Source organism: Pan paniscus, chromosome 22 (assembly GCF_029289425.2).
Source record: "Pan paniscus chromosome 22, NHGRI_mPanPan1-v2.0_pri, whole genome shotgun sequence".
NCBI classification, from domain to species: domain Eukaryota; kingdom Metazoa; phylum Chordata; class Mammalia; order Primates; family Hominidae; genus Pan; species Pan paniscus.
Window position 1 is genome coordinate 38,276,337 of NC_073271.2, and position 27,514 is coordinate 38,303,850.

The 27,514-nt window shown below is 50.7% G+C and overlaps 1 protein-coding gene across 4 annotated transcripts in view; it reads left to right on the forward strand.

Annotated features, from left to right (window-relative positions):
* The first annotated feature begins 6,197 nt into the window (after window positions 1-6,197).
* Window positions 6,198-27,514, forward strand: part of ABCG1 (ATP binding cassette subfamily G member 1) — a 78,157-nt gene continuing 56,840 nt past the window's right edge. For 3 of the 4 annotated variants that reach the window (XM_003823889.7, XM_003823888.5, XM_063601286.1), the window contains exons 1-2: window positions 6,198-6,362; window positions 12,727-12,970. In XM_003823889.7, the coding sequence (XP_003823937.4) occupies window positions 6,321-6,362; window positions 12,727-12,970 (286 nt within the window). In that variant the 5' untranslated portion in view covers window positions 6,198-6,320. Of the gene's footprint in view, window positions 6,363-6,823; window positions 7,105-12,726; window positions 12,971-27,514 lie in introns of all 4 variants that reach the window. The other variant, XM_063601285.1, reaches the window with a different exon arrangement.

The window sequence follows — 27,514 nt, forward strand, 5'->3', positions numbered from 1 at the left end:
GGCCTCCCAAAGTGCTGGGATTACATGCATGAGCCACTGCGCCCGGCCTAAAGACAGAATTTATAGTCAAAAGGGAGGCAGAACTTGCAGAATATTCTCAGCCTGACCATACTGTAAAGAATAAAAAAGCATGTTTGGGAGATCGAGGGTGTATCCAAACTGGTGTTTTGGGCAGAGATTAGCATGGACAGGCAGAAGCCAGGTGCTGCGCATGAAGACAGTGACGGCATAACCCTGAAGGCGTTTCAGAGGTTATTAGTGCTGCCTTCCCATCACAGGCCCAGGGTGCCGAAGTCTGGGGGACAGAACTATGCCCACAGAGGTGCCTGGAGTGCCTGCAGGACCTTAGCACCTGCTGCAGTGTGTCTCCCTCAGAGGGCACAATCAATAAATCTTGGGCTTCTGGGCAGGGCCATCTCCATGGGTGTGTAGAGGGTAGGAGCTATGGAGGCATGGCTAACTCCATCTGGATTTCAGAGGATGCTTTGGAGAGCCTTGGGGTCCAGGCAGAGAACTGCCACAGGGGCAGAGCCACTGCAGAGAGCCCCCACCAGGACAATGCCCAGTGGAGGTGTGGGGGCAGGGCCACCTGAAGACTGCAGACTAGCAGAGCCACTGACGTGCACCTCCAGCCTGAGAGAGCCACAGGCAGGAGACTCCAGCCCATGAGAGCTGCAGTGTGGGCTGTGCCCAGCAAACCCATGTAGGAGGTGCCACCCAGAGCCCTGGGGGCCTAAGTCCCTCCTTAGAGTGTTCAGAAGGTGGGACCATGGAGTCAAAGAAGATATAATGCTTTTTGCCCTGTTGGGTTTTGGACTTACTCGAGACCTGTTATCCCTTTCTTCTTTTCTGTTTTTCTCTTTCTGGATGGAAGTGTCTGTCCTGTGCCTGCCCCATCCTTGCATTTTGGAAGCACATAACTTGTGTGACTTCACAAGTTCACCACTGAAGGAATTTGCCCCAAGAGGACATTTACCTTGAGTCCCACTCACATCTGACTTAAATGATGTGTAGCTGGGACTCTGGGCTTTAGACTTTTTATGTGGTGCCGGGAACAATTTAAGACTTTGGGCCCTATTGAGATGGAATGAACATATTTGGCATGTGAGAAGACTGAATTTTGGAGGGCCAGGGGTGGAATGCTATGGTCTCAATGTTGGGGTTCCCCCTAAATTTATTTGTTGGGACTTAATGCTCAGTGTGATTAATACTCTGATAGTACTAAGAGGTGTGGCCTTTGGAAGGTGATTAGTTCATGAAGACTTTGCCTCATGAATAGGGTGGAGCTCTCATAAGACAGGTTGAAGGGCCCATCTCTTCCTCTTCCATCATGTGAGGACACAGAGGCGCCATCTATGAGGAACAGGCCCTCACCTGACACCAGAGATGCTGGAGTTTGACCTTGGACTTCCCAGCTTCCAGTGCTATGATCAATACATTTCTGTAGTTTACAGATTTCCCAGTCTACGATATTTGTTACAGCAGCCAGAATAGACTAAGACACACGTACACTCTCTCCCTCCCTTGGTCAGAGAAGCCAACAGGCCCGGGGCCAGGCTGACCAGAAGGGAGATCTCCAGGCCCAGCCCAAGGCAAGCTTGCCACAGGGATGCGTCTCGAGCATGAGCACCTGCTGTGTTGTCCCGGCCTGGGATGCCAAGGGCAAGGTGTTCATCCCTGTCTCTCCCTCCCTCACATCACTCACCACTGTTAGACAGGACAGCCATAAGCCCTCTTTCCTACTTACACTTGGGGCAGCATCTTCTGTTCTTAACTGGCTGGGAACTTTTATCTTCAGAGTCAGAGATCTGGGTTGTGAAAAGCAGGCAAGCAGACAAACATCTCTCTGCAGCCTCCTCCCCATTCTCCTACCCAGTTTCCAGAATTTGGGGGAAAAAATCCCATAAACTGTCGTACTTCATATTGCCATCAAGCAGCAGTGGGAATGGTGCAGAGAGGAGCTGGGCAGAGGGGCAGAGGGACAGCTTTCTTTGTTTTTTTGTTTTCCTCCATGAAATGGGGAGGTGTCAAGTGAGCAAGATGTCCATGGCCACACAGTGAAGCACAAGGCAGCCGAAGACACAGCAGGCAGGTCAGGTCTGTGTGCACATTGGCAGGCTGCGTGCAGACCAGCCTCGGCCCAGGTGGAGAAGCAGAGGGATCTGCAGGGGAACCTGGGATTCAGAGACCTGTTGTTGGGGTCCTGCAGAAGATGGGGCAATTCAAGTCACCAAGCCAGTCTCACCCCAATGGCCCAGCTGGTTACAGAAACTCACCAGGGACAAGGGGTCACCCCACCACAGGCCCACCTGGACATGTGACTCCCCTGCATTCACCCTCACAAGCACCAAGGGCAGGATCCTCACGCCAGAGGCCAAGTCCTCAGGGTGCCCCTTTCTCCCCTTCATGTTCAGCCTCAGCAGCTGGAAGTCCACAGAAATAAATCAGACACTTCTAAAATGGGACACCATAGGGAAGTCCAGATGGAATAAGAGTTCTCTTCCCACAGACCTAGACTTCCATTGACTCCACTTGAAGTCAACTGGGTGATGCTGTTGGCTGCAAGTCAAGGCCAACATGGGCTGTGCTAATAGATGCAGACCCTCTAGAGGGAAGGAGCACATCACCCTGGCCTGTTCTGTCCTGATCACACTGAATAGGTGTTCTTTGGTGGCCCTGAATTTCATGAGGGACACAAGGAACTGGCACCCATCCCGAGAAGGGGAAAGTGGGACAAAAGGGCATCTTCTAGGAAGCCACACTGGAGAGACTGAGGGCATCTGGTCCAGAGAACAAGGGTCTGGAAAGAACATTGGTGCCATTATTGGCTGGCCAGGGCCTACTCTGGGGAGTGACTCCATGTTGCTGTGGTGCGCAGAGCAGTCGGGGTGACAGGGAGTCCAATCGGACACAGGTTCAGTATGCTAATGGTGACAACACTTAATAATGGAGTGGGTTGCCAGTTGAGGTAGTGATATAGTTTGGCTGTGTCCCCACCCAAATCTCATCTTGAATTGTAGCTCCCGTAATTCCCACATGTTGTAGGAAGGACCTGGTCAGAGATCACTGAATCATAGGGGCAGGTCTTTCCCATGCTATTCTCATGATAGTGAATAAGTCTCATGAGATCTGATGGCTTTATAAAGCAGAGTTTCCCTGCACAAGCTCTCTCTCTTGTCTGCCACCATGTGAGACATGCCTTTCACCTTCCGCCATGATCACGAGGCTTCCCCAGCCACATGGAACTGTGAGTCCGTTAAATCTCTTTCCTTTGTAAATTGCCCAGTCTCAGGTATGTCTTTATCGGCAGTGTGAAAATGGACTAATACAGACAGGAAGTGGCTCCCCACTGGAAATTATCAGCTGTCAGCAATGCCTTAGCAGAAATTTCTGTTGGGGTTGGGACTAAGCTGGTCCTGTCGAGAGCTCCCCTTGCCTGGTTGATCCTCAGGGTTCTACTTAGAATGCCTCGAAAGGTCTTGGCTGGGCACCCATGCCCAGTCTTTCTGCAGGGTCCCATTGGGGTTAACCTTCTCATTTCATCCCATGTGAACCAGGCCAGGCCCATCAGGGTTTGGCAACCCCCTGATGCACTGGTTGCTGCCAGGTGACAGGAGCAAGCCTGCAGCTGCTGGGGGGCCATGCGGAGACAGTCTGCCAGAGGGGAGACCACCTGGGGAGGCCAGAGCTGTGGAGACAGCAAGAGACCAGGGGCTGAGGACAGAGTAGTAAAGGTCTTTGGTCCCAGTAGTCCTGAAACCACTGCACTCCGAACCTTTCTGTACTTAGCTTAAGCCAGTTGGAGTTTCTGTCCTTTACAACCAAGAGCCTTGATAGGAACGGCACAGACCTGTGCTACGCTACTGTTGGCTTCTTCCCCAATCGGGCGCTGGAGGGGAACACAGCAGTGACTAGAGTGGGATGCTTGCTCGGTGCTGGGCATGCTAGAAAGTGCTTGCCTTGCCTTATTTCTCACTTGGTGGGGATTTTGACCCCACTGTACAGACAGATAAGTGAGGACCCTTTCACTTATCCTGCAACAGAAAATCCAGCAGCCAAAGCCAACAAGGGCCCAGCATAGCATCTTCCCTCTCTGACTTCATCCTCACGCTCCACACACCATCCCCCGGCCATTCCCAGCAACCCAGTAAGCACTGCCTCACACTTCCAGTTCCAGACCAGCCAGGATGGCCAGGCTGGATGGGGGCCATCCACCAGCTGAAGCCAATTGCCTATTCTCGAGCTGAAGGTCGATCAATCCTGCATAAATCTTCGGGCAGAGAACTGGGGGGAGGTAGAAGAGGGGGAATGTCTAGAAGGAAATTCTGGGCACATTCCTGGAAGTGAGGAGGATGGATATTGGACAGAAATTATGTCGTTGCAGGCACCCTCACTTGCCCTGGCCACATGGACAGTTCCTCCCCGGCTGTGTTCCGTGCCTCCTCTCGTGCTCCAGGGCCCGTCTGTTCCTGGAGCAAGGTGGGTCCCAGGGCTGGGCACCAGTCCCCATCTCCAGCCATCAGGCACTTTCCTCTCTGTGTTTTGGCGTAAACGCTCCCTAGGTTTGTGGATCTGAATCCTCTTCCCAACACACTCAAGCTTTGCTGGCCTCTCTGCAGTGTATGTTTAAGGCACCACACGGCCTCCGAGGCCTGGCACCCGGGCAGTGGCACCTGGTAAACACAGCAGTCAGATTTCCTCATTTCAGCCAAGTGTAAAATCAAGGTAATGGATCTACTCTTTTTTTTTTTTTTTTTTTTTTTTGAGACAGAGTCTCACTCTGTCACCCAGGCTGGAGTGCAGTGGCTCAATCTCGGCTCACTGCAAGCTCCGCCTCCCAAGTTCATGCCATTCTCCTGCCTCAGCCTACATAGTAGCTGGGACTACAGGTGCCTGCCACCACACCTAGCTAATTTTTTGTATTTTTAGTAGAGACGGGGTTTCATCATGTTAGCCAGGATGGTCTCGATCTCCTGACCTCCCAAAGTGGTGGGATTACAGGTGTGAGCCACCGCGCCCGGCTGGATGACTCTTGAGACAACACCATTCAGACAAAGGCAAGGCCTCCCACTTAAACTCATAACCGTGTCTCCTTTCTCTCCTTCGATTTGAGCGGCAGAATTTGGTTACAGTCATCTGACCTGTGGGTGTGAAGTCCACCTGCCTGGCATAAAAAGCTGTGCCTCCTTTCTAGGTGAGGAGAAAGACAGAGACCTGGCTCATCTGAGGTGTGGTTGGGAGGGGGGACCCAGGTGTGCTGGAAATGAAAAGAAATGCATTCCTGTTTTTCGTCCCAACATGCAAACAACTGAACAAAAGCATTAGGGCCTGAGACTGGGAGTAAAGAATTCCTTGTCACCATGGATACCAGGAAATGGCCCCACTTATATATAATAAGGGCTTTAGAGATGCTGGACCATCTGATATTCCAGCCTGGGGCCACATGCGAGTGTGCCCTGGTGTTATTCCTTATACAGTTCCATGAACACGGCTATGGCCGGGTTCTGAACACGGCTCTGGAAACACCTCTGTCTGCGGAAAATGAGGCTTTTCTGTTTTTGTTCGGGGGTGAACAGAGGGCAGAGGCCTAGGCATCTTCACTCAGCACCCCTTTGTAACCCAGCACTTAGCACCATGGCTGGCGCACAGCAATGTCATATGTGTGAGTGCACCCGCTGCCTCACTGCCAGGGGTCACCCCACACCGGTGCTGTTGGGGGCGTTGGAGTGGTTATCTCTTCTTTAGTTCTCAAGCTCCTACCTGGCAGAGAGCTGCCCAACACCGTCGGGGTGGGGGGGGGGGAGGGAAGAAGCAGCAGCAAGAAAGAAGCCCCCTGGCCCTCACTCTCCCTCCCTGGACGCCCCCTCTTCGACCCCATCACACAGCCGCTTGAGGCTTGGAGGCAGTGGATTTCCGAGCCTGGGAACCCCGGCGTCTGTCCGGTGTCCCCGCAGCCTCACCCGTGCTGGCCCAGCCCCCGCGAGTTCGGGACCCGGGGTTTCCGGGGTGGCAGGGGGCTCCCATGCCGCCTGCGAGGCCTCTGCTGGGGCCGCTCCCGGAACCTGCGCTTCAGGGGTCCTGGTCCGCCGCCCCCAGCAGGAGCAAAACAAGAGCACGCGCACCTGCCGGCCCGCCCGCCCCCTTGGTGCCGGCCAATCGCGCGCGCGGGGCGGGGTCGGGCGCGCTGGAACCAGAGCCGGAGCCGGATCCCAGCCGGAGCCCAAGCGCAGCCCGCACCCCGCGCAGCCTCGGCCCCGCAGCTCAAGCCTCGTCCCCGCCGCCGCCGCCGCCGCCGCAGCCGCCGCAGCCGCCCCCGGGGCATGGCCTGTCTGATGGCCGCTTTCTCGGTCGGCACCGCCATGGTGAGTGAGCGAATCCTTCGTCCGCCGGGAACGGTTTTATTTTCAAGGAGAGCAGGAAACACACAAAGACTCGCAAGCTCGACCTGACACCCCTCCCTGGAGCGCGTCCTCTGGGCGCTGACCCAGGGCACCCTAGAGTGGCGCCCGGCTCCGATCGCTGCCCCTGCCCCTCCGCCCGGGCCACCTGGAGCCTCGGGATGCCCCTTGCACCGGCAGAGAGCACGGACTAGGTGGAGGGGCCGGGAGTGGGGCGGGGGCAGCGAGTTGCCCTACAAGTTGGACCGATGGCCTTGACCTGATGGCTTCTGGGCGGGGGGCGTGGGGAGCTGGGGACCCGGAGCGCACTGGGGATTGGGGAGGGGCCGCAGCTTGGGCCGGAGGGAAGAGGGGACTTGAAGAAGGGGAGCCCCGCGCGTGCGGCTGTGGGCTTGGGGACCGGGGACTTCTCGCGCCATCCCCAGGAACGCCAGGCAAGGTCTGGGGGAACAAAAGAGGAAGCTGCCCCCAGAGAGCCGGAGCCTGCGACTGCACTCCCGGGGACACCCTCTCCCGGACCCACTCGGGGAGGCGGCGGCGAAGGCCCGGGGAGACCCGCGAGGGGCAAGCCCGGATTCCTGCCGGCCGCCTTTCTGCGCGCGCCGGAGAGAGAGACGCGGTGGGGACAGGGATGCGCATTTCACTTCCCCGAGCTCCGGAGAGGGATGGCGGGGTGTCGGCGAGTTCACTGCTGGACACAGTTACTGTAAGTGCTGTTCCCAGGGGTGGTCAGGAATCTCCCCTTCTGGTTTTCTGGCATTAGGAACAAACAACAAACCAATCATCAGGCCTCCAGCCACCCACCTCACCTTATCCTAGCGCCCTTCATGTCTACGCCCAGCACACCAACATCGTATAGGTAGCTAAAGTACAAATGGAAAGTCTTCCGTATTCCACGCCGTGTATCTGTGTAGTTACTACCCTGATATTACTTCCCCGAGGCTGTAAGCCCACAGTGCATGGCACGCTCCGGGGCTCACCCCGCCCCTCCCCTGTATTTCATTTTTAGCATCCTGTATTTGAAGTCAGCAGGGCTCAGCAGGATTTGACCGATAGTTACCTCTTGCCTTGCGCTCAAGAGAAAAAAAAAAAAAAAGGCCAGGTTTCTGCGCATGCTCCGCTGTGACAACTGCATCCTATGATTCCAAACAGGTTACTGTAGAACATACGGAGCCTCGCCAGCTCATTATATAATGATTTTGTGTAAACGATAGAATGGGGCCGCAGACATGGCCAGGCGGTGGGTGGAGGAGGGGAGAGCCCGAGCGGGAGACCCGCAGGCTGACTCCCCTCTCTGGGCTGCCCTGCCTTCCCTGCGTGGCTTCTACGTAGAAGAGGCGGTGAACAAAACGGAAAAGCCGTTTCCCTCCCGGTGACACTTGCTTTTCTCTGGTTGAATCTTTGGGCAACACTTGGGAATTCTGCCTTTTGCACTTGTTCATCTATTAGGATTTCTAAATGAGGTTGACCATGGAAAATTAAGGAGGTTATTGATGTTAGTTGCAGGTAGAGAAAGTTATAGATCTTGTATTAGATGCTAGTTAACTCTTGAATTCCTTCTAGAGCTGCAAAGGTGGCTTGGTGTGGGTTTTCCTATAATGGACATGTGGAAAAATAATGAATCCGATGTTTTAAGGTACAGATTTTTAATACCAAGTTTTTTTAAAATGTTATATTATCATTTGATAATATGCCCCCGGAGCTCAACTGTCTTGTTATCACGTGGAGACAGTAACGGCTGGGCTCATTGTTTTGGAGAACATTATTTTATTTTGAAAATTATTTTCCTCTCTGAAAACTTGGTACTTTAAAAAAGTTTAAACATTTCTATTCATGCACAGCTGTCCCACCCTGAAAGCAATAATCTGATGGTAGAAGCTAAGCAGAGTTAGGCCCCGGCTAGTCCTTGAATGAGAGACCACCTGGGAATTCTGGGGGCTGTAGGGTTAAAAGAAAAATAAATTAAAAATAAAATAAATTCTGGCCAAGTCATAAACAAAGAGCCCTTCAGAGATACCAGGATCTTAAGCTTTGCTTTTCCTTCACCTCCCTGCCCTGGGGTCCATCCTGGTGTGGACCCTCTGAACTGTGAGTCAAAGGAGGTACTTGGGGGTGAGCCAGGCACTCGGGGGAACATGCTGGAGCCCCTGAGTTCGGTGGGCATACAAGGGGTGGCAAATGCGTCCAGTGGGAGGGTGGTATTTGGAGGTGTTCTGGGATTCCGAGTGACCCCTCAAGTGTGATCTGGTCTCTGGCTCAGTTCAGGGTATGATGCCTTTGGTATTTTCTTCTGGGCAGTCGCCTTGAGGGCTCTTGGTCAGTGCATTTTCCTCTTATGTGCTTAGGATGCTTAGGCGGGTACCAAGGCTGGCAGCAGTGAACCAAAGAGAGAAGACAGAGAGCTGCGTGCTAACTGTGCTGCTGACTGGCTCCTCTTCCTGTTTCCTGACTTCTTCCTAATGCTAGGAGAAAAAGTTTCTATCTCTGTGTTCCTGGTGGAAATGGAGTGAATGCGGCTCACCATGGCCCGTGGGTGGCTTACTGACTGCTACAGACCCTCCCCAGCTAAACAGGCATCTCTATCTGCCCAGGATTCAAACTGCAATCACAGGCCACTCTGCTCAGCGCCCAGGAAAATATTCCCATGAACAGCAGCCAGGAACAATTCAAACAGGGTCTCTTTGGCATTCCACATCTATGAATGAACTTACTATGACGTACAATGTATTGTGCAGCACAAATCGTATGTGGCCCGGTGCGGGGGTGGGGGAAGGTCAAAGACAATGCTTCAGTAGGATAGGGAAACAGAAGAGTGAAAGGAAAAAATGAAGAGAGAAGATGCATGTGTTTTAATTTTAATGAGCTCAGGAGGCTAAGGAGAAACTCACTGTAACCTACATTGCCGGCAGCTCTCATCGGAGGATGTGTTTCCAGAGAGCTGGTCTATTTCAGACTGACAGGCCACTGCCTCGCATCACGCAGTTTTCATGATCTTATTAATTGGGTGAGGCTGTTAGACGCTGTGGAGGAAAGCTGGTCAACTGTATGCATTGCTTTGCTGTTGGTTTATTTGGGGATGGGGCTGTATGATTTCCTTGGTGTGAATTTTCCTATAATGGACAAGGGTTGAAAGATGCCGAAACACCCACAACTCACCCGTGGAAGGCTAAGCAATAGTCAAGGGCCGTTACAGAGGCTTGTGGTCTCAGACCTGGAAGCGTCTCAGAGCAGGGCCCCAGCCTGGCCACGCCCTAATCATGGGATCTTAAGCAATTCAGACCATGTCTCTGTGCTTCCGATACCTCCTCCGAAATGGAGATGGTCATCCCACCTCCCAGCACCCCTGTCCCTGTTAGAGTTGTGGAGGTAATAAGAGGCATAAACTATATAGGTTAGAGTTTAATAGTCACATGGTAATTGCTGGATCAATAAACACTATTGTTTATAATCACTTACCTGGCATGCAAAAGCCATTATTATTTAATACTTTACATTGCAAGTACTTGATTCTGGCTTCTCTCTTTCTTACTCCCAAATCAGTTTAGTCACCCAGTTTTATCCTCCTGGCCTGTCCCCTTTCCTTCACCCCCACTACCACCAGCGGATCCAGGCCACCATCACCCCACCTGGCTCACAGCAGGAGACTCTTCTGCAGTTCTGGTTCTGTTATTCCCTCGGGGCTCCCCAAAGATCTCTAGATAAAATGCAAAACCCTTAACCAAGTTGGCAAGCCCTTCCCCATGGGGACCTTGTTTGCCCCTCTAGTCTCATCTTATTCTAAAGCCCCCTACTCTCCTGCCCCGACCCTACCAGCCCAAATCCACGCTCCAGCCCCCGCGTTTCTTACAGGTCTCTGAACGCTTCACTGTCTCATGCTGGTGGGACTTTGTCTATGCTGTTCCCTAGCAGAGGCCACCAGGAGCCAGCACCCCTCCATGTCACCTTGCTAAACTCAGCTAAGATTCTATTTCTGCAGAAAGATTTCATCCTGCGTCTCCCCATCTCAGGGTCTGTGTTGCGTTAGATATCCCTTCTGAGTTACCCATAGTACGCGCTCCGCCTGGCTCTTGGCTTGACCTATTGTAATTAGTTGGTCTTCCTCAAAATGAAAGAAGCAGATCATAGGCACACATGGGGAAAATGCACCCACCAAGAGTCCTCAAGGCGATGGCCCAGAGGAAAATAACCAAAGCATCAAGAAGCACAGCTGAGCTTCTCAACAATCTGGAGGCACTTATGCTTTCCTCCTGGCTCTTGCCTTAACCTATTGTAATGAGTTGCCTGTTTTCTTGCCTGGGGCCAGATCTTGAACTTGAGCTTGCCAGGTCAGGGGCCATGTCTGCCTGGCTAATTGCTGACCCCAGGGCTTTATCTGGTGCTCAGTTTGTCCAGTGAATGAGTGAGTGAGACAGTGAGTGAGTGAGCAGATATTGAGTCCAGCAGAGAAAGTCAGGGTCTCATGATAATGTAGATGGGTGGTGTGGTGGCCATTCACACTGTATTAGTGTGGGCTTCAGCCACAAGAAAGAAGCATCTGTCCCTGGGCTTCAGCACGGGCCCCACACCTGCAATGGGTGCCTGGGGAGAGGGTGCAGATGTTGTGTGGCAGCTGGCCTCCTGGGGTGGAGGTGGAGAGGACCCACAATGGGAGAGAAGTTGCTCGAGCCCCCTAGGACTTACCCTCAACTGCACACACAGCCATCGGGGGTCACGTGGCAGAGCCCACGTCTGCCAGCAGGATTGGGAAGAACCCAGCATGTTCTGTGTCTTTACTTGTGTGGCAAGGTGGGGATGGAAATGGACACACGGAACCAGGCCTAGAGCGCATTGTCTTGTCCCACAGCTTTGTTGACATCCCCCCTCCAAAGCCCAGATTTGGTGCTTTGGGGGCTCTTTTGGAATCAAAGTGAGCTCTAAACACCTGGGGCAGCAGCATGGGACCCCAGAGGGCAGGCTGAGGGGCATGGCGCAGCAGCTCCACCAAGAGGCCCTGCCACAGGGGCATTGGGACCAGCTGGGAGGAGGCTTCGGGGTCGCTCCCTTGGAGTCTGCATCTTATCATCACACCAGACCCCTAAGGAGGGCGGATCCCTTGTCAGACACACATAAACCCTCCCAGCTCTGTTCGGGAATGTGGGGAACCCACTTACGCTGGCATCCAAGACACCCCACATGCCCGGGACCAGCAGACCAAGCTCAGCTTTGTCAGAGTTTCACTTGGCACCTTTAGTTTTAGCCACACAATATTATAGCCCAGGAGCTAAGTTTTGATTTCATGAAGGACTTCAGAGGTAGAAGATGCCTGGGAGGGGTGTGTGTGTGCTTTTGGCACTGTGAGATGTTCTCTCTCGATTTGGAAGACAGCAAGAAAAAGCACAGCAATTTGCTCCCCCAGGGTTCTTCTGTGTTTTGAAGGTACCTGAAGCTTATTGATTTGCTCACGGTTGCCAGGCCATTGAAAAAGGATATTTCTTTCTTTGCATAGATACTTCTGGGTTCTTGGCAATTGGTTACAGTTCGTTTGACTCCCAATGGAAGCTTTAAAAGCCAATGGTAGCTACAAAAGATTAGGTACTCTTATGATGCAGTGAAATGAACACCTATCTTTTTTTTTTTATGACTCAAATTCTGGGATAACTTCTGCTACTCACTTGATTGTGAGGCCTGGAACACGGTCCTTAAATTGTCTATATCTCAGTTTCCTTGTTTGTCTAACATATTAAAAAATGTTAACCATTCCAACTTTTCAGCACTATTATGAAGAGGTAGCAAGAGAGTAGAATTGTAAGTGGTTTGGAAATTTTAAATGCAAAATACAAAGGCCAATCCCCACAAAACTCAGCAGCTCAGGTGATGTCATTGCTCCTGAGACATTTTTATGAGATTACGTGAGAAAGGCACAAAACAGCTCAGTGTAAATATAAGTTTCTCGGTTTTTTATTTCTTAGGCACCTGGTGTGTCTTTATTGAGGTTTTTAAATTGAGGGGACTGTAAATAGATCGATGCCTATGGTGGCCAGTGTTTTCTTCTTTGAGGCAAGTGATGATTCATGGATTATAGTTTTATGATTAGATTTTATGATTCCAAAGTAAGACTTGTAGATCAGCGTAACACTTTACCTTAAGCATTTTTTAATAGAAGAAAATGTGACGGAGATGACAAATTACTGTAGGTAGGCACGTTTCTCCTGGGGCCAAAGGTGCTCCTGCAGTGGAAGAAGTGTTGCTATTAATAACCAATGACCCTGAGCCTCATGGTGAATCTCTTCATGTTCTTTTTCTTGATGCAGCTTATAACAGGTCTTGTTGCTTCCTCTGGTTTTTCTAGAATGCCAGCAGTTACTCTGCAGAGATGACGGAGCCCAAGTCGGTGTGTGTCTCAGTGGATGAGGTGGTGTCCAGCAACATGGAGGCCACTGAGACGGACCTGCTGAATGGACATCTGAAAAAAGTAGATAATAACCTCACAGAAGCCCAGCGCTTCTCCTCCTTGCCTCGGAGGGCAGCTGTGAACATTGAATTCAGGGACCTTTCCTATTCGGTTCCTGAAGGACCCTGGTGGAGGAAGAAAGGTAGGGAGGGCGGCTGCTTTGTGTATCAAGCTGGGAGGAGCCTCTGAAGGAGGCAACAGGTTGTTTGGGCAAAATCGGGGTCTGGAGGTTGAGAGGCTGAGCTTCTCTTCCCAACGCCATCACTGCTGTGGTCAATTTATTCTATTGCTTTCTGCCTGAATTTTCCTCTCCTATAAAATGAACAGGTTAGATTTGGTGATCTCAAAGTTCATGGTTGCTCTGAAATTCTGCGATGTCATTATGGAGAATTTCACAAAGATTGACGGATGTCAAAGTGTGCCTGTTTTTGGCATGTGCTGAGAGAGTCCTCTTTTGTGGATGCTGTTCATGTCCATCTTTCAAGATGGAACTGTTTTTCAACTGCCCAGAGCAAAATGGGAGACAGGTGCCCCCTCCCAAGCGTGAAGTGTTAAAAAGTGGCCAGTGACCTAGACTGACCTCTCCAGAGACCCATCTTGAAAGGATTCTTTTGTGGGTGGTTGTGGTAGGCTAGAAAGAAAACTAAACTGTTGAAAAGAGCTGTATACATAAAAATAGAAAAAACAGAGAGGATAGAGCTCAGGAGGTGTCTGGAACGCCACACAGTGCAGGAGTTTGCCACTAGCTTGTTGCATGTTACAGGGAATTGATGAGTGGTAGTTTGAGTTTTCTCAGCAACCTTCCCTAGCTCTAGAGTTTCACAGTTTGTGGAGTTAATGCCGCCCTGGGTTGGTGTGTTTTTTTCGAGCCTGATCTGTTTCTTCCTGTGGAATTTATCCTTCATCTCCTTCTGCTCCAAGCACTCATTGTCTGCTCCTAAGTGGATCAGACAGGTGGGTTGGGGGAGCTGATAGGCAGAGGACGTGTCAGACTTCATCAAGAAACCATGGTCCCTAGTTTCTACTGAATCATGGAAAGCAATTTGAAAATCTGGGAGGACTTTGGAACAATACAAATGACTCAGGTACCCCTGGAATATGCTAATATTTTAGGACTTTGAACTTAAAACTGGATTCAGCCCTTCTTTCATTTTGAAGAAGACCAATCAAGACTCACGTTTTAAATTTTCAGTTGTCTTTCTTCTTTTCCCTATTATCTTCTTTTTGTTTTTCTACCCTCTTGAAGCTAAGTCTTTGAGACCCTTAGCATGGGCAGTCCCATCTTCATTGTAATCACAATTTTAGAGCTTTGACAGACTGGTCCCTGGGACCTGCAAGCCCAGTTGGTGGCTGGGTAACTGTATGTCTGTGTTTGCACAAGCAGAAACAGATTCAATACCTTCTCAACAGACAACAGTATAGCACTGTGATGCGATACTTGCATTTTCAGAGCATACCACCCTGTTCTGTTAAGAAAGCAGCTCTGTGGCAGGCTCAGATGTGGGCCCACTCCTTTGATCATGTTGAAATTTCAACATAGGGTTCTAGAATTCTCCTTCTCAACTTAAAGAAATATTTTATAGAAAAATGTATCAAGAAACCAGGACACTGCGTCATGTTTTGGCATCGTTTGTCTATATAGACAAATTATGGCAAAGCAGTGAGCAACATAGAGCAATTCCTGTCCGTTATGTGTGGCCTTGGAAATGTTGTCATGACGGTAGAAAATGCTGGGAAAGGTGTCTTGTAAAATGAAGATGGGTTGTAATGCAGAAATGAAGACATCTGAAACCTGGTGGCATCTGGGTTTGAAATGTCTTGGCATAAGCCTGGCACACAGGTGTAGCCAGTGTTTGCAAGCAAAGAGTATCGCTCCCCTACCCAGTGTGTTTGTCCATTTTCACACTGCTATAAAGAACTACCTGAGACTGGGTCATTTTTAAAGGAAAGAGGTTTAATTGGCTCACAGTTTGGCATGGTTGGGGAGGGCTCAGGAAACTTACAATCATGGCAGAAGTTGAAGGGGAAGCAAGGCATGTCTTACATGGTGGCATGGGGTTGGGGGAGAGAGAGAGAGAGCACGCAAAAGAACCCACACACATTTAGAACATTAGATCTCATGAGAACTCCCTCACTATCATGAGAACAGCATGGGGGAACTGCCCCCAGGATCCAATCACCTCTCGCCCAGTCCCTCCCTTGACACGTGGGGATTACAATTCAAGATGAGATTTGGGTGGGGACACAGAGCCAAACCACATCACCCAGTATGTGACTTGTCACCCCTATATTCTCTAAGTGTTTAAACTGATCACATGAATCATCACAGTTAGCCAGCTGGTAATGGCTCGTAGTGAGGGAGGAGCCCCAACTGTCCATTCTTAGGAGCGCATCCAGGGTGGGGCGGCCACCAGATAGAAATTTGCCCTACAGTAACCTTGTGTGCTCAGGCAGGGGAAGAGCCCGAAATGGGCCCCCGAGGGACCTGCCCATGAGTCAGAAATGGGTGGAGCCAGAGGGGTTGACAGACAGGATGTGTCTGGTGTGTTCCAGCTGCTGGTTTCTGCAGGGGCCAAGGGTAGTTTTGCTGTCTGGCTTCCTACCCACTGCCCTCCCCAGCCACAGCAGCACCTGCGTCTGTCTTCCCTCTCCCTGCTCCTCCTCCCCTGCGTGCCCCATCCTTTCCTTTGTTCCTGGTGCCTACAATTCAGAGTCTAGATGGTTTATCACTCCAGCACACAGAATAGAAAGGAAACTGAGGCAAAGGTGGTTAAGGGACTTGCCCATGCTCCTGAGCTCGAGAGGGGCAGGGCTGGGATGAGGGCAGCAATTTCTAGCTCTGTGCACTCCGACACGGTGGCCATGCCTTGTCTAGCACAGGGCCTTATGGGGTGCCAGGGTCCATGTAGCTAGCAGGGAAGCAGAGCTCTTCTGGAGGCTCTGGTGCCCACAGGATTTCCTGCTGTTGGTGGTTCGGTTGCCACTGCTGAAGAGTTTTTCCTGCCAAAGGGTGCTAGCTGCAGAAGCCCTCTCTGTGCCCACTGTTCTCCCAACACCAGCCTGTTCTTGGGTGCTGCGTCCAGTTGGCTCCAAACTTGGGTACCATATTTCCCCAACTAAAAGCCAGGACAATCAATAACAGTGTGCATTAAATGCGGATCTTGTGTTGGGGCTGCAGTAGGAGCTGCATCCCACTGGACCTCACCCACACGGGTCACCACCCTCCTGGTCCGCCTTGGCGCCTGCTGGTCCTCCAAGTTGGCCTCTTTTGCCCCTCCCATGCATGGGTTCCTCCTGCTCCTGCTTTTGTCCCTCCAATTGCTGGCGGTGGTCTCAGTCCCCAGCCACGATTAGGTTAGGCCGAGAAGTCAGAGCCCAGCCTCGCTCTGCATGTCTCTCTTCTCCCAGTGGCGGAGTTTGTATTTGGCATCATCTCTGTGCGACTCCAAGTGTGACGTTGGGTCAGGGGCTACTTCTCTGACTGCTCTCAGTGTATTCATTTTGCTGTCTGTATCAAGTCCATTGTTTTCAACTTTTAAAAATTCAGTTTGATGCATTGAGCTAATTGTAATGATCACGCTGAGGCTGGATGTCCTGGCATTGCTGGGGAGGTGTCTCCGAAGGTAAGAAGTGAAGCAGTTTTGAAAGTGCCTGGTTCTGGCCGGGCGCGGTGGCTCACGCCTGTAATCCCAGCACTTTGGGAGGCTGAGGCGGGTGGATCACGAGGTCAGGAGTTCGAGACCAGCCTGGTCAACATAGTGAAACCCTGTCTCTAGTAGAAATACAAAAAAAATAGCCAAGCGTGGTGGCGAGTGCCTGTAATCCCAGCTACTCGGGAGGCTGAGGCAGGATAATTGCTTGAATCCAGGAGGCAGAGGTTGCAGTGAGCCGGTATCGTACCATTGTACTCCAGCCCAGGTGACAGTGTGAGACGCTGTCTCCAAAAAAAAAAAAAAAAAAAAAAAAAAAAACACACACACACACACAAAAACAAAAGAAAGAAAGAAAGTGCCTGGTTCCATGCTTCACAGTAGGGCAAAGGAAACAGGAACTCAGGCACAGAGCTGATTCACTCAAAGGCAGAGCCAGGGCTAGGACCCAGCTATTCTGACTCCAAGTTCCTTCCCATTACAAAGACACTGGACCACTCCGGTTGTTTCCAGGAAAGACTTTTTCTCACACGATTTCCCCCAAAACATGGTGCTGCGATACAAACTCAACATACAACGCCCTAGCAAAGCTGAGCATTGTCACCAGAATAACTTTATGAAGTCCTACGTAATTATTTTAAAGAAGGAGAACTTCACAATCCTTACAAGAAAGGCGATGCGGGAAACAGTAGCGGTATTTTTAAGAAGAGATGCCAGGCACTGATTCTGTAAAACTTTTGAGCTTGACAGTTACTAAGTGTTGAATATGGCATTTTAACAAAACATCTTGTATTTTCAATTGTAGTTACATTTTCACCATATGACTAATGATGTCTTTGGAGGGAAAACTAGATCATATAATAGATTCCTAGCAGAGAACATAATTGTGAGAGGAACTATTCTCAGGAGAGAGGAGTACACCCCAAGGATAATTTCCCCGGCCTCGGATGCAGTAATTACTTTCCCTCAAGGAATTCACTCATGCAGCTTGTGTTGATGGGACAAATGGCTCGGAACAATATCAGCTTTGGTGCTGTCACACAAACTGCGCTGGGGACAGATCAGAGTGATCTGGTTTATTTGTTCCTCCTCACCCTTAGGTGTGACTCTTTTGAAAGCAGCCTTTGCTTCCTACAGAGTAGACACTATGTTAAGAACATTTAGGAATGTGGTTAAGAGTAAATTCACAGAATAAAATTCTTCTTAGGTAAAGATGATGGGGATGAGCAGATTTTATCGTAAGCTGCTTTCAGAGCCCATTCACGCAAGGGTCTCATTTTATTAGGGTGTGATTGGCCACAGTGATCAAACGGAATGCTTGGGTACTCGTACACTGCCCATCCCCCAGGGGATCCCGGCGGTTCCCACGCGTAGTTGACTGAATGATAGCTGTTCTTCAATCCATTTGGCTCATGGGACCGATTCAGGAAGGATCTGCACATTCTTCCTGTGGAAACCTGTGACATGAGGCTCAGAGACGTGACCAAGGTCATAGGAGTGAGGAGGAAGGAACTCAGAACCAGGTCTGTGGGATTTCAGGCCAAAAAGGAGTGTAGCAAGTGCTTAGCTCTGACGTGGGCACAAGACTGGACCACCAAGGCACAGCTGTGCCTAGCCCCATATTATGAAATGGTTTGGGGTTGCCTTGGCTGTAAACTGATGTATTTTCCTTTTAATTGGCCTGCTTGGATGTCAGCGGCCATTGGCCATTTATAGGGATTTCCTGTCCCTCTGGAGAGGCTCCAGCTTCCCTCTCCTCACCAGAAAGGGGAGGCTGATGTGCATGGCGTGCTTTCTCTCCAACAGGTGAAGTGATTCTCAGAAATCAAATTCACCTCCCAAGATTACCTTGAGGCGAAGTTCAGGTTGAGAACAAATGTAGTCATATCTGGGGCTTTAGAGCGTTTTCTTTCCTATCTGCAGTCAGGCCGTGGCCTCCACATGGTGACTCTCTGATGGAATGCAACGTCGCCTCCTGCTTTGAAACCCAACCCTCCAGCCTCATCCTTGCCAAAAACCAGGAAGGGGTTAAATATTCCGGGCAGCGCCAAGTCAGATTATCTGTACTGGTTTGCTTCTACGCTATAAAAATGCATTTGGACACCTTTCTCAAATTCGGGGTTGCTTTCTCTTAATTTCTATAGCCATTTCACAAGGCCTGTAATGACAGGCCAAAGTGCATGGAAGGCACCATGAATAAATCCTTTCAGGAATTCCATTAAGGGAAGACTGGATTCCAACCAAGTGCTGGTGACTTGATCCAACCTGCTAGAACAGGGAGGGGAGGCAGCCCGGTTAAAGGCAGAGTGTGGAGATCCTGTCGCTAGGGGTTTTGAGAGGGGCAGATGCTCAGGCTGAAGGGGGATGGATAGTTCCCTAGCATAAGTGAGTTACTTTTGTGCTTCTTTGAGGCTGTTATGCTAAAGTGGGCTTTCTTGTGGGCCCACAGGACATTTCTTTTAGTCCTTTGCCTTTAATGGAGGTGACAGCTGACCCCTGGTGCAGTGTCGTGGCCCCAGGCCACTTGCAGGGATGGCTTGCTTGAGGCTGGGGCATTGACAAAGAGTCTGCCTTGGAGAATTCAGAGGACTGGAGAACCCTTCTCTTCCCTGCTGGGGCCAGTTCCTAGGCTCTCAGTGGCCCCCAGGTGGGTGGGCTACCACTCAGGCCCTGAGGGGTAGCACTCCTTTGGTGATGAGGTCTTCTGGCACCGTTCTGACCCCTCTGCCTTACAGGGCCCCAAAGAGGCTTTGAAAAAATTTTGAGAATGGACCAACTCTCACAGCAGATTCATGAGAGATGAATGTTTAGCCGCCATGTGCAAGACCAAAGGGGTTTGCTACTTTCTTGGACAGGCTTCATATCCAAGGGGTCTAGATGCTCCCCTCCAGCCAGCACATTCTCTCCCTGTGAGCACGTTGCAAGGGAAACCAAACCCTCACCAGCTTGGGCCTGGGATCTGGGTGTGTGACTCCTAAGTGTGGCGTTGTTAGCGGTGGCAGCCTCCCTGGACAAGGCTCAGATGGCTCTGCCAACATTGGCCTTGGGGTCTGCTTTTCTCTTTGCCACCCTCAGATTGGCAGGTTCTTTATTTGGACATGTTAATACTTTGTCATTTTCCCAGAGAGTGCTCCTGTTCTTGAACCATCTGGCCCCTTCAGTGCAACTCTGTAGGACTGTGCTCTGCTCCGTGGGGGTTGGTGTCACTGTTAAACTGCTGGAGGATGTTCTTACCACAATCGTTTTCACCTGCATGGTGGGTGCCCCCCTGCCTTCCTCCACTGCCTTGAATAGGCTTGTATCTTGAAAAGTTCACATTCTCAAATGGAGGCCCTCCCTATAAACCAGAACCTAATCCACCAGTCCAAGAAATCACCAAAGGTGACATTTTGCTGAACATGACACCGTTTCTTTTGTTTATAAATTGGCAGGAAAAAAAAATGTTTAGTAACCATACACCTGCTCTTTCTGAGTTCAGTTCTAGAATCAACAGATTAGCTATGAACAAAGAAAACCATGTGAGTCAGATTAAATATATCTTGAAGGACTAAACCGTAAAACTAGGGATTTGTCATGGAGGTGCATTCATCAAACTCAGTTGATGAAGTTCCAACACCTGCATAGGAAACTTACTCTCAAATAAAATGTACCCAGTGCCGACTGTTTTTGCTCACATTGTGAAAAAAGGCAAAAAGATGGGTTTTCAGTCATGAGTGGTGGCAGGCGGGCCTGCAGGGATCCAGTCTGACCTGCAGCCAAGAGTTTCACTTCCCACTTTGTCAGCTGTGTGCTGTTTGTCACCTCCATGCTCTGTGGGGTAAATGGCATTTGGTGTCAAAAGTAAGACACACCAGGGTGACTTCAGGGCTGTGATTACATCCAGCTGAGACCTATATTTAGAGTCCAAATCTTGGAGCCAAAAGGAGTCGTGCTGCCGTAGCCCGCCCTCCTGCCCCGTGGAGGGAGCCTTCTTGCACCATTCCTGACAAGGGACAGCCAGCTTCTGTCTGAGCACTTCCAGCAACCAGGAACTGACACCTCCCAGGCAGCCGGGCTATGTTTGCACAACTCTCATTCTTAGAAAATGCTTCTGTCTGTTGAGCTGCAATCTGTATTTCAGCAATGTTCATTTGTGGATCCAGGTTCTGTTTTTTGAAACTCCGTAGACCAAGTTAATCTTGGTCTTGAAATAAGCTCACAAATCAAGGGGAAAAGCCCAGCCAAGTACAGAACAATAACCAAATACATTACAATCCAGAGCTACCTCGAGAGGAGGAAATAAGAAGCACATGGCCCTTGCAGGAAATGAGGTCAGAGTCCTGCTTTGGGAGGTGGGCATCACAGCGGCATCCGCAGGGTGCAGGTCAGTGGGCAGGCGCCCCTGCTGGAAGGTTCTTGCTGTCTGTAAACTGATAAGGGTGGAACCCGCTGGAAGGGCAGAACCTGAGTCACGTTCTTTCTGTTTCTTTTACTGTTATAAGGCAACTTGGTGCCTTCCAACCAAAAAAGTCCCCCTCTCTGATATCTCAACTGCCTATCTTGAAAGTGAACCTTTTGGCAGGAGTTTTTATGGGATTTCTCAGTTGTTATTTCTCTCCTCCCACTGTTTTGGGAGAAGTGTTTTTTGTTGTTGTTGTTTTAATTAAAAATAACTGGTGTTTACTGAGCAAATCGTGTTTGCTTTATTTGGCGCTTTGCCTCATTAAGCCTTTGGGGAGCAGCATGGGACACACATCAGTATGGGCATCTTCTCCAGAAGGGAAGGAGGGTGGAGGGGGAACGAGGGCCTGCCCAGGACCGCTGGCAGGTAGGGGGCAGGTCCAGGACCGGACTTAACACCTGGAGTCCCAACTCCCTGCCTCTATAAGCGCCACTGAGAACTCATCTCTTCGCAATCGCTCAGACCCAGATAATAAAATAAGCTGGGTTGAGTTTTCCTTACCCAAGACATAAACCCCAAACCCTGCTGACAATGAGGAGCTACAAAAGGCCTCTCCTCCTCCTGGGGCACGTGTTCCGGGAATTCTTTCATGGATGCAGGTATGGGGGCATCTTTGGCCTCTGTCCTTTGTCTGGAGCTCCCCGCACCTGGCTGGGGCTGCACTGGACACCTCTGCCCACCCTGGCCCTGGGGTTATCAGGCCACCTGGCCTCCACCCAGACGTTCCCTCCCAGGGCGGGATTCATCCTGGCCCGTGGTGATGTGCAGGCTCCCGGAAGGCCGGGCTCTGCCCACTAAGTGTCAGCTCTAACGCAGGCTCTCCATACTGAGTAAAAAAGCCCGTCCTTTCTCTGGCTGGTGCAGGTGCTGACTCTGCAGGCCTGTGGACGCAGGGTGACGTTAGCGCCTTTGCCCGAGCTCAACGCCCGGGAGAAAACAGCGCTGCCGGAGCCCCTCGCGCGCGCAGGTGCGGGCGGGGCGGGTGCGCGCTGCCGCGCGTGTGCAGCGCCCGCCCATCCGCCGCCACCGCCCGCGCCGGGGTTACTACCGGTCAACGCTCGCTAGTAACCTCCGCGGCGGCGCGGCGGCGCGGGGAGCGGCGCGATTGGCTGCGGGCGCCCCGCGCTGTTGCCAAGCGCGAGGAGGCAGCTGCAGCCCCGAGCGGGGGTCGCAGCCTCCCTGGGACAGGGGCGGCCCTATGCATAGGGGATCACCCGGGCCATGCAAATCCCGGCGCCCCGCGCGTGCTGGTGTTCTCCTCCCCAGGTCCAGGAACACCGGTCCAGGAAGCCTGAGAGCGCTGGCAGTAGGAAGGGTCGCCAGTGTGGACCTGAGGGTGGAGGTGTTGCCACCCGGGGCGGCCTGCGCTCCATTCAGGCTTGAGCGGTGACTGGGAGACCCCGGGAATGGAAATGGCGCGCAAATGCTGGTGTGGCGTCCGCAGGGGAACTGCCCGCGGGTGTGTGGAGTCTGCGCCCCTGTGGCTTCAGCTGCGTCGGGGGACTGCGGGAATCTTCCAGACTCCAGTTTAAATCAGAGAGGTGTGTCCACGAAAAGAGTCAAACTAAAACATTTAAAGAGATTTATCCTGAGTGACCATGGCCCGTGACACAGCCTCAGGAGACCCGGAGAACACGTGCCCAAAGGGGTCGGGAACAGCTTGGTTTCGTACTTTTAGGGAGACGTAAGACAGTGATCAATATTTAAGATGTACATTGGTTCCATCTAGAAAGGTGGGACAGCCCAAAGGGGGACTTCCAGGTTATAGGTAAATTTAAATTTTTTTCTAATTGGTTAAGTTATTATCGATAGAAAGGGATGTCTGGGTTACGATACGGGGCTGTGGGGACCTAGGTTGTATCATGCGGATGAAGCCTCCAGGCAGCAGGCTTGAGAGAGAACAGACTGTAAATGCTTCGTATCAGACTTAAGGTCTGTGTTGATGTTAATGTTACAGGCTACGATAAGGCATGTCAGACGGACCGCCACTTCCCGTCATGGCCTGAACCAGTCTTTCAGGGGAAATTTTAGAGTGCCCTGGCCAAGGAGGGAGTCCATCCCCATGGTTCAGGGGGCCTTTGAATTTTATTTTTGATTTACAGGTCTTTACTTCAGGTGGCACAATTTTCCTAGGAGACAGTTGATTTTTGATTCCTTATGAAACGTGCTGGTTTTGTTTTTAGCTGACAGTGTGGGGTGAAGCTGTAAGGGAGCCAGGGCCTCCTGGGGTTGATCCAAGCATGTCTGAGCCTTCTCTGGGGTCAGCACTGAAAAGTGGCCAGGGTGGGGTTTGGAACCTTGGAATTGCCCTTGGGAATCTGCAGCGTTGGCTCCGCTAAGCCGGCTGGAATCCGGAGATCATGCGGCAAGGTCACGCTTCCCGGCTGCCTGCCGAGTCACTTCTACCCTAGGCAGGTTAGAGGCAAGGACAGATGACAGCTGAACTTTACGGAGTGTTTTCCAGGGCATCTATTACAGTTTTGTGTGTGTGAACCCAGAAGTGTGATAACAAACATCATTTCCATCAGCTGTACTGTGTTTGAGTATCTGCAAGGCCTGGGGCCACCTCGGTGGAGTCGGAGGTGCCACGCTTTGCTGTCTCTGGAGACCAGGGCCTTCTCTAGACACCCGGCGGGACTAGTTCCTTTGGGCATAATTTAGGTGTTTTGTGAAATGTTAAACATTGTCTTTCAGACGCTTTGCTCAACCTTTTGGGCTCCTGACCAAATGCAAAGAGACCCAAGGGCTTGCTTTTCCTTGCACTCTTGGGTTTTCATTGCCTGCTTGCTTATTTGATTTTGTGACTGTGGAGCTGGCATTTCTGTAAGCCCATATAGAAATTACAGTTTCCAAGCCTAAACCCACTAAGCCAACAGGGGGACACAGGAAACCAGAGATGGTGGTGGATGAAAACCTTTGCAACAAGAAGGAAGGGTACATCTATGATAACTATGGTGTTACATTACTAAAAACAGTAAGGATGAGTGTCACTAACATGAGAATGTACTCTACACAAAAGTCTGGTGAAAAAGGGAGGAGCCCTTTCACTAAGTTTCATATTTATCGGCGCTCACGTTAAGAATCACAGCAGAAGCTGCAGGTTTCCTGTTTCTGAAGACCTGCGAAAGAGTTTGTCCAGAAAATGGCCGTGTCCTGAATGGTATGAGCAGGAGGCCATCCAGCCTTGTGCCTCTAGGCCTCCTCCCCTTCAGTTGTCATAAATGTGCCATGTGCCCCGGCCCAAACCCAGCAGCCTTTCTCTGAATTTCATCTGGTTTAGAGAGGAAAATGGGCAGCATCATTTTGTCACCTTCTCTCTTCCCAGGGGCGTTCTGTGCTTCTTGAGAACTATACCTCAATATCTGAGTTGGCTAAGTCTCTAGAATATGAATTTCAAAGAGCTTAGCCTGGCCAGCAGGGCTCTCTTGGAGCCCTTTTTCTCTCCCAGCCCTGTGTCTCCGCAGCCACTCCCCATGGGCTAGCCAGGCTGAACTGCCTGTCATTCTAGCATTTGTGCTTTCTTTGGGCCACTCTCTCTACCAAGAACCCACCTCATCTCCCCAGGCTAGGGGAAGCCTTCCTTCATTCACCCTTAACCCTGTGGCCAGGAGAGTCTTTCTTGGTTACCCTTCATACTCCTCTGCCCCTACGATCATGGGATTATGGCACTCAGCATGGGATTTTGTGCTTCTCTTCTGAGCTTCCAAAGTTACCCTGGCTGCCCAGCCAGTGCCTGGCTCATAGCTGGCATGCAAATGAATGAATGGAATCACAAAAAGCTAAATCACAGTAGAAGAGCCTATACTTTTACCCTCAAAGACAGCTTGGTAGAGAGGAGAAGTAGAGAGGAAAACCAAGAGCCTTGAGATGCTGGGCTGTTTTGATCTTCCCTTGCTGTGTCAAACCCATGAGCCACCTCTGACTAAGCTTCACGCAGGTGGTTTCTGAGGGCTGTTTCTTTGGCCTCACAGCACCGTGGATGGACAGAGGGGTGGTTGGGGAATGGTAAGAGCCTGGATTCTGGGTCAAGCAGCCTACTCTTGAATGCCAGCTCCACCTCTTCTTAACCATGTGACCCTGGGCCTCAGTTTTTGCATCTGCAGAACAGGGCTGATCCGAGTGCCAAACTCAGGATTGGAGTGAGGAATAGCAGAGGTCATCACTACAGCCAGGGCTGGCACACAATAGTGCTCAAGGTATTTTAATGTTACAGGTCAAATTTTGCTAAAAATTGATTTTCGTGTTCCTGGTTTCATGAAGCCAAATAGTCCTCTTTCTAATAATCATAGTATTAGCTTGGTATTTATTAGTCTGTGAGCAGTAACTTACTCTGTCTTCACAGCAACCCTGCGGTCAGGTTTTCTACCCATTCTCTTTGAGGGAGGAAGATGCTGTGGCCGGGAGCAGTCAGGGCCTTTGCCTGGGCATCACAGAGAGTGCCGTCTCTTACACAAAATGGGGATTTCGAATCTCAACACCCTGAGCTCTCTGCTTTCCCCCAAGACAGGCTACATGCTCCCTGGAGTTGTCCTCCAAGAGAATTTTTGTATGGTTCCTTTTCTGAGACTTCTGGTTTCTTCCTCATGGCTCATATTATGACTAATTTCAGACACGTTAAATCCCTCTATCTTGAGACTTGTGTACTTGCGTGTACAAGACAGGTAACAGTCTTATTATTTCTGAGAGATCTCTCAAGTACTTTCAGATCGCTGGATGACAAGCTTTGCATCTTTGAACTATTTATATTTCAGTATCTACATTTGTGAGTTACTGGATGGAAATTTCCACCATTCAAACAAAGCTTGGCAAGCAACATTACACTTCAGAATTTGGCTCACGGGCGAGGTTGATGCAGGTTATCTTAGGAGGATGTGAGATGTTATCAGCTCCTGCATGTTTTAGTCTTGTGGCTAGATGGTCATGACTGAAAATTGAGGATGTTGTGCCCACTGCTCTGGTTGGCAGCTCGTGGCAGGGAGAGGTGGCAGCAGCTCTGGGGTTGGTGGGAGCCATGGTCTCACACCTATTGGCAGGTCATGAATGTTGTTCTTGGATTTGCAAATATTTAATGTAAATCCATTAATGTTGTAGCTTTATAGAAAATGCACTTACTCTCCTTTGTGGTAATTCTAAATTAATATGTAACAAGGAGGTTAACATGAATTGAACTATATGTGAAGCTTAGTTAAAATTTTCTTTCTCCTGCTATTTCTTTCAATAAAATGATTCCAGGTGTAGTACTTTTTAGCAAAATGCCCTCAGTAAAGGAGGAGGCAGTATAGGATAGAGCTCAGGAATGTGGGCTCCACAGTAAGAGAGTCTGGGTTCAGAATTGGCTCCACCGCCTACTAGCAGGGCAACTGGGTGACTTACCCCTCCTGTGAAAAGGAAATATTAATAATAAAAATATCCATCTTATTAGATCAAATAGCTTGATACCTGTGAAGCACTGTGACCAGCATGTGGCACTTAATAAACCATGGCTACCCTTCTTATATGTGATGTAATAAAATCATAATAGCTTAGAATCACTAAGATGGATCAAAGCCTTTTAGTTCTCATTCTAAATGTGAAGTGTGGCTTGATACCTTAGGCTTTAGAAATGAAAGGGAAAGAGCAAGGGTATAGTTGGTGGCCACTGGTGATTTAGTGTTTCCTAGGCGCCAGGCAGTGTGCTCAGAGCCTCACACCTACGTGCTCCCATGAGCCTCATTGCTGCCCTTTGAGAGTGGAAGGGCAAGGGGAGGTGTAGGGGCCTCGTCCGGGGTCACAGGGCTGTAAGTAGCAGAGACAAGAGGTGACCCAGGTAGCTGCTTCCAGAGCCCCACACTGGTCCCCTGGCTGGGCTACATCTTGCCTTTGTGTGTCTTTGGTGACCCATGCTCCTAAAGCCAGCTTCCGGTTGGGGCAGAAGACCGTCCAGGGCCTGGCCCCTGGCTAATACGATAGCTACTGCTCATCTACTCTGTGTTGTAGATGCTCACACCACTTGGGTGATGAGCCTTTGTCACGTGGCCTCTGCAGAATCAGCGAGCTGGGCAAGGGGCCTAAGCTCCGGAAGGTTCCCCTTTGGTCATTTTTGGGTGTCTGGTGATTGCCAGGCTTCCAGTATCTCACCACTCAAATTAGAGCCCTAGAAAGGGAGCATGGTGTCATTTCATCCCCTGGGCCGTGGTTGTGGGAGCCCATGGTGCCTTCTGCAGGGCACTGGAGAATGCTGTGTGTGCTCATCTTGGGACAGGCAGGAGAGGAGGGCAGGTGGCAGGATGAGGGCGGCTGCAGCCTGCAGGTCACACAGTGTTATGCCAGACCACGGTGCCTGCCACGCTGGGTCTCCAGCGGCCACACAAGGCACTGCTTCCATGTTATCAGTGAGGAAACTGTGGCCTGGAGACAGGTGGGCGATGACTTCAAGTTCCTGCTGCCAACAGGTGGACCCCAGGACCAAGCCTAGCCCAGCTGACCCCGGCTCCTGCTGTTTGCTCTTTGAGATCATATGAAACAGCCAGTGACTGCCTAGGGCCATGGCCCTTTTCAGTGAACTTGAAACATTAAAATGTTTACTGCCTTCACACTTATGGCTTAAAAAGTTGTC